General features: G+C 49.9%; 7 protein-coding genes across 7 annotated transcripts; 4 read left to right on the top strand and 3 right to left on the bottom strand.

Moving 5' to 3' along the window:
* Nucleotides 1–576: 576 nt before the first annotated feature.
* Nucleotides 577–1,788, bottom strand: N7506_004957 (uncharacterized protein; the record flags this gene model as incomplete). Its single annotated transcript, XM_056954251.1, has 1 exon — nucleotides 577–1,788. One exon carries the CDS (start codon nucleotides 1,786–1,788, stop codon nucleotides 577–579), a length of 1,212 nt encoding a protein of 403 aa, XP_056813140.1.
* A 1,467-nt stretch (nucleotides 1,789–3,255) lies between these two features.
* On the top strand, nucleotides 3,256–5,118 carry N7506_004958 (allantoate permease family MFS transporter; the record flags this gene model as incomplete). The annotated part of the gene is made up of 7 exons (XM_056954252.1): nucleotides 3,256–3,496; nucleotides 3,547–3,642; nucleotides 3,696–3,901; nucleotides 3,963–4,382; nucleotides 4,432–4,780; nucleotides 4,830–5,010; nucleotides 5,067–5,118. The coding sequence occupies 7 exons, from the start codon at nucleotides 3,256–3,258 to the stop codon at nucleotides 5,116–5,118; spliced, it is 1,545 nt and encodes a 514-aa protein (XP_056813141.1).
* A 569-nt stretch (nucleotides 5,119–5,687) lies between these two features.
* Nucleotides 5,688–6,617, top strand: N7506_004959 (uncharacterized protein; the record flags this gene model as incomplete). Its single annotated transcript, XM_056954253.1, has 1 exon — nucleotides 5,688–6,617. One exon carries the CDS (start codon nucleotides 5,688–5,690, stop codon nucleotides 6,615–6,617), a length of 930 nt encoding a protein of 309 aa, XP_056813142.1.
* A 314-nt stretch (nucleotides 6,618–6,931) lies between these two features.
* N7506_004960 (RHO alpha subunit C-terminal catalytic domain-containing protein) lies at nucleotides 6,932–8,133 on the bottom strand (the record flags this gene model as incomplete). The annotated part of the gene is made up of 2 exons (XM_056954254.1): nucleotides 6,932–7,406; nucleotides 7,454–8,133. 2 exons carry the CDS (start codon nucleotides 8,131–8,133, stop codon nucleotides 6,932–6,934), a joined length of 1,155 nt encoding a protein of 384 aa, XP_056813143.1.
* Nucleotides 8,134–10,138: 2,005 nt separating this feature from the next.
* On the top strand, nucleotides 10,139–10,495 carry N7506_004961 (uncharacterized protein; the record flags this gene model as incomplete). Its single annotated transcript, XM_056954255.1, has 1 exon — nucleotides 10,139–10,495. One exon carries the CDS (start codon nucleotides 10,139–10,141, stop codon nucleotides 10,493–10,495), a length of 357 nt encoding a protein of 118 aa, XP_056813144.1.
* A 1,655-nt stretch (nucleotides 10,496–12,150) lies between these two features.
* N7506_004962 (glycosyltransferase family 2 protein) lies at nucleotides 12,151–14,533 on the bottom strand (the record flags this gene model as incomplete). The annotated part of the gene is made up of 3 exons (XM_056954256.1): nucleotides 12,151–13,404; nucleotides 13,458–14,174; nucleotides 14,252–14,533. The coding sequence occupies 3 exons, from the start codon at nucleotides 14,531–14,533 to the stop codon at nucleotides 12,151–12,153; spliced, it is 2,253 nt and encodes a 750-aa protein (XP_056813145.1).
* A 1,036-nt stretch (nucleotides 14,534–15,569) lies between these two features.
* On the top strand, nucleotides 15,570–16,766 carry N7506_004963 (glycoside hydrolase family 12 protein; the record flags this gene model as incomplete). Its single annotated transcript, XM_056954257.1, has 4 exons — nucleotides 15,570–15,843; nucleotides 15,899–15,954; nucleotides 16,034–16,452; nucleotides 16,511–16,766. The coding sequence occupies 4 exons, from the start codon at nucleotides 15,570–15,572 to the stop codon at nucleotides 16,764–16,766; spliced, it is 1,005 nt and encodes a 334-aa protein (XP_056813146.1).
* Nucleotides 16,767–16,797: the final 31 nt, after the last annotated feature.

The raw sequence follows: 16,797 nt of genomic DNA on the forward strand, positions 1-16,797 counted from the left end.
TTGTCTTGACGTCTCAGGCTGTTTGGGTTATATGGACATTGATCAAGACCTCGGGAATGTATGAGATCAAGCTCTCAGGTCTATTCGTCTGAAAATTTGCTCTGCTTTGAATCAGCAAGAACTGCCATTTTGCCTTTTTCTACTCCCAATATAGATTGGTCCGTGCCAGTCTGTAAAGGCGTATTTGATCTATGTACCGAAGATATCAACGAGCCAAGACCAACTCCAAACAGCTCATTGACCACCAATTAGCAAATTATCTCCAATTCCTTGGGGGATCGAAGGGTCTGTCCTGATGGCATGCGAAATTTCATCTAGACCGGGTGGGATCATGTCAGATTTCCCCCCTTCGCTTGATACCAATTGAAAGGTCCTTGGAACATCCATAGATGTGGTCATGAATTCAAGGATTTATGTAGCATATGTGCTACGTAAATTGCAACTGCAATCCACTCGTGAACACATCGAACTGCAAAGTATTCACCTGGCCAGCGGCAAGGGCCAACATGAGAGAAAAAGTCAAGAGTAATATTTACATTGATCTACATACACTAGCCATAACATGAAGAGCGATGATCATTCGGCCCAATCAACCAGAAACTCATCAAGCAAATCAAAATTGGCTCGCTCCCTATCAACCCTCTCGCTTCTCTCTCTCCGCCCACGAAGAAGATCAGCAGCAATATCAAATTTAGGCTCTGGCGGAGGACACTCCTGCGCCTTCTGCGGTAGATAGTTTGGAATCCGGAAGCCTCTAGGAGTGTTCCCAGGTTCCAAAAAGTCACCACCTCTAAATGACTTTGTCGCTGAACGATTGAATGGGAAATCACTCAACTCCAAATCAGTATCCGGGTGATGTCTAGGCTCATACACTCGGGACGCATTATCAGAGTCGAGGATAGAAGCAGCACCGAAGAGAGACATTCCGCGCCGCGGGCTTGTATCGTGATATGAGTATGGATATTGATCATGGGATGAGCTCGGAGACGCCGTCTCAGGGCTGGTCCGACCATCACTGTGATCCATAGACTGGAAGCTCTGTGGAGACCACGATGACCTGACGCCTCGAGGTAAAGGTACTTCTTGGCGCTGCCTAGTCACTCTGGGTGGGTTTTGTCTAGGCCTCCGCTCCCGTTGGGGACATTGATGTGCGCAGCCGTCATTGAACAGCTCTTTGAGTAGCACGTTCAGTTGTGACAGGCGCTTAACCTGCCTGGCAGGAATCTTGTCCTCGGAATAAGGATTCAGCTTTCTCTTGCGAGATATGGTTTCTGCTTGCTCGATGAGTGATGGTCTCAAGGCTGCGACCTTGTCCTTCACTCCACCCGACTCTGTCTCTGAGCGCTCAGCCTCCATGCGGAGAGTCTCTTCTTCATCGTAGGCGATAGGAGGCTTGAAATCAATCCCGTGGTCAAGTAGGACCTCGGTAAGGTAGTTGACTCTGTTCTCGAGGAAAGACACATAGCTGCGCGGGACTTCTTGCTTTGTGAGGGGGTCGTATCCAACGCATCGTACTCCGGCCTTTTCGCATGATTCACAGCGGGGCAGGCGTTGATCGCAGCGATGCTTGCGAAGTCGGCACCTGTTGCATGCGGAGACGTTGCGAAATGGGGGAGCTGGGGGCTCCGGTGTTGTGGCTTGACGTGCTTGTGCGGGTATGTGTGTTGGCTTTGGTTGCGGGGAGGTTGGTCGAACTGTACTAGAGCTCACGGGGTTCGCGGGGTTCGGCAACGGGCAGGGCCATTGTGTTTCTAGCGTGGGCGACGTTGGCGATGGGAGGTTCAGCATGGCGTGTGCAGATTTGTGATTATATGTAGGCTGCTTCGACATGGAATAGATCAAGAGAAAGAATTGTTTTTGATTGATTTGAGGAGACCGTTGAGATTTGTTCACGGCCACCGCAGACCATATCTGGCATCGTTATAGCGATCGAACTCCGAAGATATGAGCTTCACTATGGCTGATAGGGTTTAAATTCCGGTTGAACACCGAAAGCTAGTGGCAACTCCGAGACATTCCGAAGGGCCGTGGGGAGGCGTGGTGGCTGGTCCCAAAGGGGAAGGAGGTCGTGCCGATCTATAAACCCGTGCGGCACGAGATAATCGACCATGTCTTTACGGATTCTCTTTTTGGGAATTGCGAATACTGAAATGTATTCGGAGAGATGATTCTGTCAAATATTTACAAGGGTCTACATCTGAAATGTTCAAGCTTTTTTCACAAGGTTCTTCCAACTACCACAGGGCTAGAACTCATGCTAGTAGGTTGCGGAGACACTAACACATTGACCATGTGGGTATCCCTGTGGAGATGTAGATACGGGACCTCCACTACTCAATCCGTTGAGAATTGAAGGGTCAGCAGACCCCTCTTGAGACGAGGAGGATTTCCCGCGGCGAACTGAAAGCCACCAGGGAAGTCAGGAGTAATGAAGGCCGTGTGTAGATTGAAAGAGAGCCGAAAGCCAAGCTTCGGAGCGGGCGCACGGACTGCCGCTTGGCACGGTGGAACGTGGATGGCCACCTTCACCCCGCATTCCTTTTGAATTCTCGGCTACGCAGTCCAACGTGAATCCGATCTCGCATGCGGGTAGTCGGACGCGGTCTCCAATCGGATCATGGGGCGCTTAAGGCTAATGCAGACTCCTCCCGCTGCAAGCGGTTGGTTTGAGTTGAAGACCACGTTTGCCGGTAAGCTTTGGTGACATGGCTCGAAAAGTCCCCGGAATGCTTAACATGTTACGAAAACACTTGGTTCCTTGGGGGCGAATCACTTCTGTGGATTTGCGAGGGATGGGTGGGTGCACCACGCCGGCAAGGGGGCAAATGAAAAAGCGGAACCAACAAGTTCAAACGCACACACTGCATGCAGTAGCAGATAAGACCTCGGGACTGGCGAAGGAACAGAGCAAGGAGCACAGATACGGTTGACCGTAAGTCTATTTGGTCATCAAAAAGTCTAATGAGATAAGCTTCTATAGGCCGGTGAGGCACGTTGTGGGGGGAGCCCTTTGAGCCTTTGCCGATCTGCCCATTCACTTGGACTCCCCCGGTTCCACGTATGCTCTTACCCCAGACTATTATTGATGGAATGAGTAAAGTCAGCCGCTATCGATCAAGCCCACAAAAGTCCCTAGGTCAGGGTTTGCAATCTATATAACAGACTACTCGCCCCACTATATTCATGATATCATTCAGTCCTCTACTTCCTTAGGAAGATACCATTGAACTCTTTGCATACTTTTCGTGCACAATTATGGCACAAACGGAAGAGCCCAGGGGCACTTCCAACGCCCAGGACATTGAGATGACTTTGCCAGCCGATTACAAGCTGGCCAAGCACACTCCCGATGCAGACGAGGCCATGAAAGCCTTTGAAGAACTGCAAGGCGAAGCCATTGAGCTCGACGAAGCTACCAACCGCCGTCTTGTGCGGACTATTGACTGGCACATCATGCCGATTATGTGTCTTGTCTACGCGATGAACTTCCTCGACAGTATGCGATGCAGGCAAGAGACTCCGTTTCTCGACGCTGACCACACCCAGAAACTACCTTATCTTATGCCAGTATCATGGGTCTCAAAGAAGATCTTCACTTGATTGATGACCAGTACCAGTGGCTTGGTAGTCTATTCTACTTTGGTGAGCTTTCCTGGATTCCCGTGAAAAATATATCATGAACTCACACTGTTTAGGATACCTTGCTTGGGAGTATCCAACCAACCGACTGCTGCAGCGTTTACCCTTGGGTAAATACTCTGCCGCTTGTATACTCATTTGGGGCATGATTCTTTGCTGTTTTGCTGCCACAAAGGACTGGTCCGGCGCGATTGCAATTCGCTTTTTCTTGGGAGTTTTCGAAGCTGCCGTCACGCCGGGTTTTGCTCTGTTGACCTCACAGGTACACACTCGCTCTGCCCGGATCCTTCATAACTGCTTGCCTTACTGACAGCGAATTACAGTGGTATACACGAAATGAACAAGGCAAACGCGTCAATATCTGGTACAGTTTTAATGGCTGGGGTCAGATCATCGGCGGTCTTGTTGCTTACGGCATCGCTGTCGGCACCAAAAAGCATGGATCACTCATCGCGCCTTGGAAAATTGTGTTCCTATTCACAGGCTTGCTGACAATCCTCTTGGGATTCATCTTCCTATGGGTTGTTCCAGACAGTCAGCTCAATGCACGCTGGCTGAAAAAGGAAGACCGAATCCTTGCCATTGCCCGCGTTCGTGTCAATCAGCAAGGTATTGGAAACAAGCACTTCAAATTGTATCAAGCTAAAGAGGCACTCACTGATCCAATGACGTGGGCTTTCTTCTTTTTCGCCGTGCTTGCGAACATCCCCAACGGCGGAATTACCAACTTCTTCAGTCAACTTGTAAGTATAAACCCCGAGTCAGCGGATCATATTCTCACCATCTTATCAGATCAAAAGTTTCGGCTACACTTCAGAGCAAAGTCTCCTATATGGAACACCTGCCGGCGCAGTTGAAGTCATCGCTCTTGTACTAAATGGCATCATCGGCGACAAGACTGGGCAACGTATTCTGTCCAGTATTGGAGGTCTACTCGCAGCCACACTAGGCGTGATCCTCATGGTCGCACTGCCACTCGACAACAACATTGGTCGTTTGATCGGGTACTATATGACACAGGCATTCCCAACTGCATTCGTGGCCCTCCTCTCATTAATCTCCTCAAACGTCGCCGGATATACCAAGAAGACCACCGTTGCTGCTTTGTACCTGATTGGATACTGTGCCGGCAACATCATCGGTATTTATAACGATCACCATCTAGTAAACGCTTTTACTGACTGTGTCAGGCCCACTGACCTTCCGTCCCCAAGATGCACCCCGATATGTTTCAGCCGAAATTGTTATCATCGTATGCTGGGGAATCTGCATATTTTTACTACTGGTGATCTGGTGGTGGTATAACAAGGAGAACCGACGTAAGGCCGAGATCGTCTCGCGAGCAGACTACATTCATATTGAAGGACAGGAGTGAGTTTCCCTTTAATGGGGATATGGACTTCTGGACAATCTACTAACGATTCTAGATGGCTTGATCTCACAGACCGAGAGAACCATGATTTCATTTATACTCTTTAAATGGTTTCCATGGCCTTGGAAGTTGCTTACCGAATGTGAGAATTGAGCCAGATGTTCTTACAATTTGTCTAAGTCAATATCTACGGAGGTGCGGTCTTGTAACCTTGGAAAATGCGAAGCTCTCAACTGTAGCAAAAGTAGATTATCCAATGATACTCCGAATTAATAGCAATTTTCTTTTATACAACGTGCGTAAAATATCATGCGACCTCTCCAGGGCTACACCGATCTGAAACCTAACTTGGAAGGGCCTCAGGGTTATCAATGGAATTTTCTTCAAGTATTCTCTTCTCAGATATATTCTCATTGATCCACTTATTCATGGCCAACATCCACCCGTGGACCTTGGGAATTGTGGAGCTCATAACCTTTTATTCTCCCGAGGCCATGATGACCGGTGATAAGCTTAACACCGACCACCGGCTTTACTGTCCGAAGACCATCTCCAATTTTTCAATTTTTGTTTCGGATATTTCGGCCTTCCAAGGGTTGCTTGTTTGTTTTGGACATATATGAATCAAGAAGAGTGTCTGAGGCATATCGCATAAGTTACATATTTTCGCATCACAATGGAGTCATTCGAATACGCCCTTCCCGACAACAGAACTGTACGTGGTCTCAAACATATACCACAATGTCAAGGGTCCCTTCTCAACTCTCGCCCCCTGATCGTAGCCCTACACGGAGGGTGCTATGATCACCAATATTTCGACGCATCCCCGAAAACCTCCGCTGCTGTCGCAAGTAATGCCTTCGGAGTTCCATTTGTATCGATCGACCGCCCTTCCTATGGTGGCACAAGCTCCATCCTGCCTATCCCCCAAGGCACCGACTTCTTTGAGCTTTCTGCTCTTCAGCTCCATCAACAAATTCTTCCAGAAATTTGGCGCAGGATTGGGTTACCGAACGATTGCAATTGCATAATCCTGCTATGTCACAGCCTAGGAGTCATCCCAGGTATCATCACAGCAGCTTTCCACGCACAAGATGGAAAGCCACTATACCCATTAGGTGGTTTGATTGCAAGTGGCATGGGTGACAAGCAATCCTCAGCTATGAAAGGCAGTACACCTTCTTTCGCACTTGTTGACAAGGACCATGCACTATTTCCCCTGGAGGCAAAAGACCAGGCTATGTTCAAGCCTGGGACATTCGACCCCGAGATTTTGGAACAGAGCGCACGACTCAACGCGGTGTATCCCATTGCAGAAGTCGCTGGATTTGCGGCTCTTTGGCTTCCTACTTGGAAACAGAAGTGGGCATCGCTTGTCTCAGCTCCCGTGATGTTTTCTCTTGTTGAAGATGACCTATTTTTCGTGGCAACAGAAGAGGAGGTTGATACATGCGTTAAGGCATTCACCAGGAGTACACGTGTTGATGGGAGTTTTATGAGAGATGCGCCTCATTGTGTGGAGCTGAGCTATTGGTCCCAAGGGTGGTATGCTCGATGCTTTGGTTTTGCTATGGAATGTGCTGCCAGTTTCAATACTTCCAAGTGACCAATATTCAGATGCGCTGATAACCTTTCGGCTTCATCTATTTTGGTCTCAATCCATAGATGCAATGGGCAAAAATACCAAAGTCTTGGAAAAGGCTGTGGGCTCCAAGGTACTTCCGTGCCTTGAACTTCATCATTCTGAATGCAGCCCTGGAGGGTTTAGACATATTATTAAGAACGTTTGTAGAAGATGCAGAAGTATGTAAAGTTCATTCTGTAGTAAATCAATGTCTAAAAATAATCAAATCGCAAAAACCGCTAGCAAAGTCATATAAAGTAACACATTAATCATGAAAGAAAGTCATCCCGAAGACTCTAGACAGCGATAGCTGGTGCGAACCCGCTGTTCATGGAGTAGTCCGCCTCAGCGTATGTGTCTCCTCCAGTGCGGAATGTGTAGTCATCGACAGCGACTTCCTCAACAGTCGAAGTAGCCTTCTCATCGATAACAGGAGCTTCAATGGCGCGGCGGTGAGCAGGCCAGATCTTGTGGCCGGCAGCCTCTTCCTTCCCGTGGTGCTCGACGACAACATCTCGGACGGTCTTCTGGAAGTGAAGAGGGCCGGACTCCATCTCGGGGTGAAGCTGGCCGTTGACGAAGACGCCACCGTTGAGGTTTCTCTGCGAGAGCATGCAGAGCACCTTGTCCTCGGACATGATGCGCTTGTACATGTCGCTTATGAGGTTAAAGGCTTCGTCTGTGGCGTCCTTGTGGCGGTAGACTTCGTAGCGCATCACGGATTTCGTGGGGCTGACTGGTGTGAAGCGCTGCATGAAGAAGAAGTTGGGACTGGAGATTGTTAGCTGTGCTCATGGGGCTGGAAGCGATGTACTCACGAGACATTGAAGGAGGCGTTGGGCCAGAAGTAGGTGGTTGCGATGCGGAATCCCTTGTCGATCTGGTCTTGACGGGCGGCACCGTAGTGCTGAATGTGGCCGTCCTTTGTCTTGACGTAATAGGAGTTCAGATCGGCAATTGTGGGGATGTCAGGGTGGGCAACAAGGCAGTGGTAGCACTCGTTGTAGTTGTCGGCGAGAATCTTCCAGTTGAATTCTCCCTCCATGTCCCAGGTGTGGTCAAAGTTGTACTCATCGAAGTTGTAGTACTGGAATCGGGGCTGCTCATCCACACCATCGAAGTCGTCCTTCCAGGCGACCTCAGGTGTTTCGCTAGCGTCCATGTTGACCCACACGAAGCCATTGAGATCGATGTGGGTATGGGCGGGGAGAAGGTCATTGGCATGGAAGGCACTGACGTTTCCTTGCAAATCGCGGGCGACGAGGAACTCATAGCCAGCAGCGTCATACTTGACACAGTCACCGGGGTTGGGAACGCGGGCCTTGTGGGTGGTAAGAAGCCACTTGCGTCCAAAGATTGAACGCTGCTCCAACTCGTACATGGCCTGAGAAGTGTACCAGGAAGCAGGGAGAGCTCGGACGGGAGTCTTGCCCTCCTTTGCTGGGGTAGGCTCTGGGGCCGGGGCAGTGGTGCCGAAGTAATTCCTCAAGAAGGACATTGTGATGGATTCAAAGACAAGTCTTCGTAATTAAGAGTAGAGAAGATTGAAGCTGATCTTTGTTTGATCTGTGGAGATGCTGATGGATATCATTGAAGACGAAGATATCTGGTCATCTATATAGGCATGACGGTATCAGCATCATCACCCTTTCGACACGGCTCTCGGTGGGCCAAACCCAATCCGAAGAGCCTTTCGGTCCAAGACCTGTCAGATCCGAGACGAATGACATGTTTGGAAGTTCATGGCAATCAGGTGGCCAATTCCTGGCCAATTCGTGGCGGGAGGTATATCAAGCAACCGATCAGGTGACCGGTAGATTCCCAACCGGACCGAATGGCTTAAAGACCAGCACACCCGCACTGCCGTGAAATAAAAGATATTCAGCCCGAGCTCGAGGTGTGGCAAGGCGGGCAGCGGAACGAATCCGACGCTGCTCCACGATTGGTTCTCTCCAGGTTCCATCACGATCCAGAGCACCGAGATGTAATTCGGTCCCCGGTTCGGCTGCCCCGGCCCACGCTGTTTAGAGATACCGTAAAGGGTAATCCTTATCATCCCCCAGCCTGTCGGCGGTTATAATCCGGGGTTGGTGGACCTCACTGCATCATAGTCCTGCTACCCAACAAGACTTAGTGTTCGGCAGTAGTCTCCAATGACGACAATCAATTCTTGGCGACCCCTGTCCCTTCCGGAGTCATGGGGGCGATCAGGGGAGAGATGTTGCAGATGTCGCCGTCCCAGGCGTTCGCATTAAGGATATGCATTCCTAATGCAAGTTAGCGAGTCTTGGCATCGACTGTAACACTCCAGGGCTATTTGCGTACCATCACTGCAAGTCTGGATTCCAATCCCACATGCTTATCTCTTTTCATAATATTTACCGAATCGTAGAGCAGTTCACGACTTTCCAACGATAGTCAAATGGTGATCTTCGATCCTTTTTGCCTAGTTCCTCGTATAATCCATGGATGCTCTTTGTTTGACACCGATAATGGCGACCTATGAACATCTCACGATAACTAACAATCTCTTTCCGTTGCTTCCAATGTTTCCCGGTAGGTTTGGCATTATCCATCTAGCATTGGACTGTCGGTCGCTTGAGGCAAGTGGGCTGTCTATTGTCCAACAGGCTGTTCAAACTTCTACCACGTTCACTGGCTATGTCCATGATCATTTGACTCAAGACCTTGAAGAATACCAGTAGCCATATTTTCCCGCGCGCAACCTATGGTTCCTTTCATTAATTTCTTGGAAGTGTGCCATGTATCATTGAGGGTTTGCCCTGGTATACATTATCACACAGGAAGTTCAACGACTACGTTTTTAAACACAACGACGATCATGTCTTTTCGGAAGCCCCAACCACAATGTAAGTACTTCCTTCTAGTGGATTATCACCCAGAAACTTACTCATTTACGTCGTAAAGGGCACTAGCGACGGACGCCGCTCCCACCTGGCAATTACCTGCGACATACTTCGTACTCGGATAACTCAACTGATAACAATTCCCCAATGCCTGGACGCTTGACACGCTCTTCCAAGGCATTATTTGGCAAATATTCGTTATTGAACACCAAGTCCTTGGCTTCCGCGAATGAAACAGATTCAGCCACCATCTTCAGCCCAATCTGCCAACAGGCCTCCATCCCATTCTCATGATACTGTGCAACAAACCAAAGAGACGTCGGCAAAGTAAGTCTGCGGCCAGTTCACAGAATTGCATAACCTTTGTTCGCCTTCCTTCTGAAACAAGGAGACTTCATATGTGGGCGAGACTTCTCCGGAGGCAGTCGTGCTGGAGAATTCACAAATTTTCAGCCCCAAGAGAGTGAAAGCCATTCAGGCACTTCAATCTTTGCTTTCGGCCATGTACTTTTCGCTGGAGATCTATTTACTTCAGACTCAATCTGCGACCTCGGGCTCAGGTCAACAGGCTGCCAATGAGTCGCCCACCGCACGCCCAATTCTTAGTAGCAGTGGAACAACGTTAACCAACCTGTCATGTCCTCGAATGGCAGGATTGCAGTCAGCGTGTTGCTCGGTCTGCAGTTACTTGTCCTGATTACCCTTGCTTGTTATATCTACAGCACCCCGACATGGTCTCCAGCCTTGGATGCCCTTGCTGTGCTGCGTATGGGATCCTCAGTGAGCAACTTGCCTGCTCTTGGGCTCATGATCAAATACCAATCTGAAGAATTGCAAAGGGAAGACGGTTTGATTGGAGTTGTAGATGATTGGGAGAGAGACAACATGGTGATTCTGCCAAAGATCGCACTAGGAGCTCCTGGTTTGATTAATCGAAAGGCAAAGGCAAAGGCAGCGCGCTCTCCGCCGGAAACAGCTGAAGAGGGTGTGTAGTCTGATTTTCACTTTTATGCGGAGCTAGAAAGGGTAGAAAACTATGTAAACAATAAAATTCCAGCTTACGCACCGCTAAACTTTTGAATCCTTTGAGAGTTGCATCGCCGCCCTCTTTCTAGCTCCGGTTGTCTATTCCAACGTTACAGAGCGAAGACCTCGAGATTTATATACGGAAATCTCAGCATTAGATAACTCCCAGAGATCCAGCTCTTCCGAAGTTGGACACAAAAGGGCAATGTTGGAAATGGTCCCTATATCTCTGGTATGAGAAAGTCACTTTTGGATGTTTCAGAGGCAGTGAACATGGAAATCTTCAAAGTCCTAGACTAAAGGTACATGAAACGCAAACTTTCCGAAACCCTTGGAAGTATTGAGCACATGTCCACGGGTGTCATTGATCGAATTAGCCGCAGTTTATTGCCGAATATATATAGATTGTACCATGCCAAGCATTCGATTGGTGGATTTCCAATATCGTATCTAGGTGATCGAAGAATACTGGAGTAAAGCGCCTAACATTGACAGCCAGACTTTTCTTGACTTCCAGAAATGTTACTCCGTATATGCCCAGGTGCTTATCTCGACTCAGCATTGTGGGGACAAACGCCCAAAGGACCTCGGGATGCCGTTATCTGCCAATTATTAGTTTGGCGTTTGGCAATATCTATGGATCGCCGATGCCCAATCCCTAGCCCGACAACGACAACCTTTTCATAGATTTCATTTGACTATGGACCCCTCTTAAGCTTCCCCATACATCGACAATCCCAGCTACGCTCAGACTCGAACCCATCCTCCATTCCAGCGGTGAACCCCATTCAGAAGCTTTGTTCGCGCAAGCTTTATGACATGGACTTCAAAGAGTCGTCATCAAAACAGCGGTGACAATGAAAAGACGGGTTGAAGATAAGGAAACAAGTGGCAGGTACATAAACTAGTTATTGCGAACGCACTGGGGGGTGACGATCAGGCCGCTGGGCGGGAAAACAATAGCATGAAAATAAACAAGGAAGTATACTCCGTACCTCTCAGCCGCGGTAATCCCTTGACTCGATGGGGTATTATGAGCTGGCAAAAAAAAAAATGAAATCAAATTAAATATAATCCTTAGAACCTTGCAAATCATACGGAGTAAATAAGTTGAAGAAACGTCCGATATGCAACTCACGCGATACAGGTCATATAACCCGGGCAACGCGGCCAGGGCTTGGGATCTAATGCCGATCACTCACGGAGCAGGTGATTGGTCTGGGTGGTTTGAGGGGGGATACCGGGATGTTACAGGCGCGTACGAATTACACTGCCTCATTGACAGGTCATAATCATGTAGAGTTTTTGCTAATCTCCGTACTCTGCATATTGATTTTTTTTAAATGAAAGCTTGAAAGAATGATGTGATCAATATATACCGAATTTTGGATATATTTGTATGAGATGCAATATAGAGTAACTCCGGGAAACAAGGACAAAAGCCGACGCCCGGTGCGTTTTGTAGCTAAATACATGGAGAGATAGAGAGCAAGGTATGAAGAACTGAGGTAAGGACTGAGCCTAAAAAACTGTAGATGGTGAGCATGTGGCACGTGAGCTATACATAGATTTTCGAAAAGAAAAAGCCAGGCCGAATTAAAGGGCGAGATGGATAAGATGAATCAGAAGATGAAGGAATAAACAAAGACCAGGACTGTCGCGACGGTGGCGACCATGTACTGGAGCTCGAACCATGCGGCTTGGCCACCGAAGGCAATCTTCTTGCTCTTCTTGGTCGGGTGGGCAACACCGGTTTTGGGATCGCGAGTGAGGAGATCTTCGCGATCCGGCATGGAAGGTGGGTGAATCGCATAGGAGACGGGGGTCCAGAGCGAAGAGCAGATGAAGAGGAAGGTAAGTGGAGGCCAGAACGCGTGGGTGATAAGACACAGGATGATATCTCTGAAGCCGGAGTTTTGGGCGAAGCAACGGTAAGAGGAGATGACAACTGCGATGAGGGTGACGTAGACGAAAGCTAGGTGGAAACTAGCCATGTAGTTGAAGAGGATAACGCGAAGACGAACAAACATGTTCTTGGACTTTTTGGGGTCACGCTCGTTCAAGGTGGAGCCGAGGGAACCGGTAGGCTTGAAGGCCTGGGTTTGACCACCCAGCCAGGTGGGAAGGAGGAAAGAGCGCACGATACAGAGGGCGATGTAGGGCGACATCCAGAGTTGGTAGCGCGAGCCTCGCTGACCGGTGTGGTAGCCGGCAGGAATGAAGAGGGCCATTTCGCAGAGACGGTTGGAAATGGTCGCGGCGAAACAGGCCCAGATCAACCAGCGGAGTTGCTCCTCGGTAGCAAAGGCGACGAGGCGCTTGCCCCACAGCAGAATGATAGGAATGGCGAAGAGGGATGCGGTGAGCAGCAGAGTGTACACACTAAGGGTAGCATAGAGGAAACCGGAGAAGCGCTGGGCGAATGTCATCTTTCGAACGGCATCTCCCCAGAGACAGAACTTGAGCTTGGCAGCGGTGTCGACGGTTCCAATGGCCCATCGTGTACGTTGCTTGAGATGTCCACCAAAGTCCTCTGGGACGGTACCGAATTGAAGAGGTTCGTGGACGTATGCGGTCCTCCATCCTCTGCCAAGCATGAGGGTGGAGGTCGCGACATCTTCCGCCAACGAACCGAGCGGGAAGTTGCCGATCTCTTCGAGGGCCTCGCGGCGGACAACGTATCCCGAACCGGTACACCAGGCAACACCGAGGGCGTCCTTGATCGGCTCAATAACATGCACGAAGAAATCTAAACTTTGGGCGAGGGGGTCGGATGCAGGGGTGTTGTAAAACAGCTGAGGCGGGCATGCAAGGGCCATCTTGGGATCCACCAACAAGTGGGGAAGGATCGCACGGAGCCAGTCTTGCTCGGGAATCTGCAGGGTGTCAGTCAGGTTCGAAATTTTGATGTGAGCCGCGTATTGTTTACCATATCAGCATCCAGGGCAGCCATGAACTGGCCAGCGCCCCCGGGAAGCAGGTTCACCTGGTCTAGACCGTAGTTGAGGTTACCCGCCTTGAAGTGGTGGGGCTTGCCAGGGATCTTTTCACGGGCCATGTAGATGACGTTGGGGTGAACCGTAGCGAGCTGGTTGCAGGCGTCTTCGAGGGTCTTGGACTTGGCGTCGTCCAAGATGATCACTCGCATCGAGTCGCGGGGGTAGTCCTGGTCACAGGCACCGCGAACAGTATCCATGACAACCTCGTCTTCTTCTCCGCAACAGGTGATGAAAACATCGACTGTCGGGCATTCATTACCGGTAAGTCGCAGCTTGGCGCGGCCACGCTTCTTCAGGGCCATCATCGTCCAGCAGTTGTGCATGAGCGAGGGGATTGCGACAGTGATTTCAATAGCGACAAACACCCACGCTCCGGCGTAGGATACCCCGGCCACATTTTGCGCCATAATAATACACGCAATGCGCAGGCCCAGATAGAACAGGTAGATACCCGTGTTTGCCAAAGTCAGGAAGGGCACGAGGAAGAAGACCCAACGCTTCCATCCTTTCCAAATTTCCACATCGTCTCGGTCGTGGATTCGAGCAATCGATCCCGACTTGACCCAATCCTTGGCGAATCCGGGCGAGGCCGGCGCCGTTACCAACGGGGCGAGACTCTGGTGACTTTCTTGCACACCACCCTGGTACTATTGGGATCGGTTAGCGGATCTGCACAACGAAGAATACAGGGAAAGAAAATGGGAATAGAGAGGACTCGATGTACCAAGGTTGGGGAAGCTGATCGGGAATCGTAGGGCGTTTGTGTATTCCACGGCGATCCGTTGATCGAGTCGGAGTGACCGGACATCCGAGCAGAGGGCTGCAGCCAGACAGGCTGACCATATTCATCGGTAGGGAAATGACCGGGCCTGACGGGAGTGAGGGCTCTCGGGGAGATCGGTGATGGTGAGAAGGGCTCTTGATCGAAGCTGACGTTGTTCGATTGGTAGCGATAAGTGTTCAACTCGACCTTCTCATCCTCATCATGAGCATGGCGGCGATCCATCTCGACGATAATCGGAATGTTCGACAGGAATGGAAGCCCAAACGAAGGTGATCAGCCCGGCGAGCTGGTTATGTGGGAGGTTAAAGAGAAGAACCGAACCCAAGGGACTTATGGAATCTTCTTATCGGCGTACTGCGTATGGTAAAATGGGGCAGACCGGCCGATCCTATAGAAAAATGATTAAGCCCTGAGACTAGTGGGCCAAGAGGTTGGCCGCATTTGGTGGCGCTGTGCTGCACTAATAAAAATAGCATTATTCGGTCATTTCTCTGAATTTTCTGATTGGCGCTAGACCAGTTTGACCAATGTCGGGGTCTGGCTTCAACGGCTGGATGTCTCTGATTTTCTTGATTTTCCCCTGCCCGTTTCCCCGAGGTTTGGGAAGTTTTTTTTCCTCTCCGCTTGCGGTACCTGGTATTTTATCGTTTGGGTTTGCACTTTCGAAATCTGTGGTGTATTTACCGTAATATTTCCCAGGAACACCGAATTCATAAAGATGTCACCCACGCGAGATTAGTCAGAATCCGTGAGAGTCACTGAGACCCAATCAACGGAGTGCAAACTCAACAAACAAGGCAGCCTGACCCACCTCCCCCTCCGATGACGAATGATAGGGTTACATCTCTGGTACCTGAACCGGTACCTTTTTTCTCTTTTTTATTTGGTACTGTGTACGTACTTATTGTATTGTAACAATATGCATGCATGGGCTTAGCCAGGCTTGTCTGTTGAACCCACACTTACCCTTCCTTTAGCCACTCTTAGCCTCGATCATCTTAAACACTTCTAACCAGATGCATCAACCGCCTCCACCCCGGTCGGTCCCTTCCACTTATCGCTATCCGTCGTGATAGCCACCCGAGTTTTGTCGCCTCGATTCTTTGATCCCATTTGCTGATCTCCCATGTGAATCGTGGTTCGCTTTTTTTTTCACTCTTTGCCTTACTCTTTGGATCTTCCTTGCTGTGTTGAGAATCTTGCGGTTGTCCCCTCCTTCTCTATTCTAGCTTATATCTCTTGCTATTGCTTTGCGGCCATGGTTGTCGGAATTGGTTTGCTGGTCAACGCGGTCCTGGTGGCCATCCCCATCGGGGGCAGCGTTGGAGCCCTGATGGGCATTGATGCCCATCGTTCGGCTACCGGACAGAAGCCTCTCTTCACGGGAGACACCGACGACGGCAGTGGTGGTTCTGGCGCTGGCACTGGCGGCGGCACTGGCTCAACTCCCCACGACAATGGCATGACCATTCACAGTCAATGTGACCTTTCTTACGGAATTATTCCACCCTCCAAGACTGAGCAATACACCCGTGAGTCAATCCTCTCGGCAATCTGCGACTGAACACCGAGTACTGACCGAGATAGTGAACCCCAACCAGTGGGGTGTAACCGATTCAACCAAGGGCGACCTGTGTATGGATGTATGCGATGATCCCTCTCTCTCTCTCTCTTCTCCCCAACTTCACGTGGGAATCACTTGCTAACCGGTCTCCAATCTAGGTCCTTTACTGGCACAACGAAACATACCCGACCAACACTGCGCCCGAGTTCTCGGTCACCTGGCAATTCAATCCAGGTCCCGAGAAGGCACCTGTGCACGCCTATTCCAATATTCGGGTGGATGACGTCTTGCCAAAGAAGATGAGCGATGTATCGGAACTCAATGTGGATGTCCACTGGACATATGGAGTGGGAAAGAACAAGACCGCTGAAACCACCGACGTTTCTGCGCTGACCGACCTGAGCCTCGCTACCAACGTCGCCATTGATATGTTCTTGGATTCAGATAAGGATAAGGCGGTCAATGGATCGAACGCCAAGTTCGAAGTCATGGTGTGGTTCTGGATGTCCTCCGTGACTGCTCAGCCCCACGGTTGGGGCAAGCCCGGAATGAACAAGACCATCGACGGGACTCAATTGTAAGTCGCACCTTTCGTCAGTAGCGCTAGACACCACCCGCTAACATGCAACCTCCAGCACGCTCTTCCAGGACAAGAATGACGAGGGAACGATGGTGTTGTCATGGCTCGCCAACCCGTATATCACAGACCCCACCGAAACGTTCACTGGTGACATCTATCCCCTGATCAGCGCTCTTTACAACATGGAGGGTGAAGACTACCCCTCCAGTGACGACTATCTCGGCAGTCTGAGTTTCGGAACTGAGGCCTATAGTGTTGACGATCATGTCACCTTCTCGGTTCCCCAGTACAAGATTGAGGTCAAGACCTGAGGATGTATATTATGTGATGACACGCATTGTT

The sequence above is a fragment of the Penicillium brevicompactum genome, assembly GCF_028827555.1.
Source record: "Penicillium brevicompactum strain IBT 35665 chromosome Unknown utg000003l_segment0_segment0, whole genome shotgun sequence".
NCBI lineage: Eukaryota > Fungi > Ascomycota > Eurotiomycetes > Eurotiales > Aspergillaceae > Penicillium > Penicillium brevicompactum.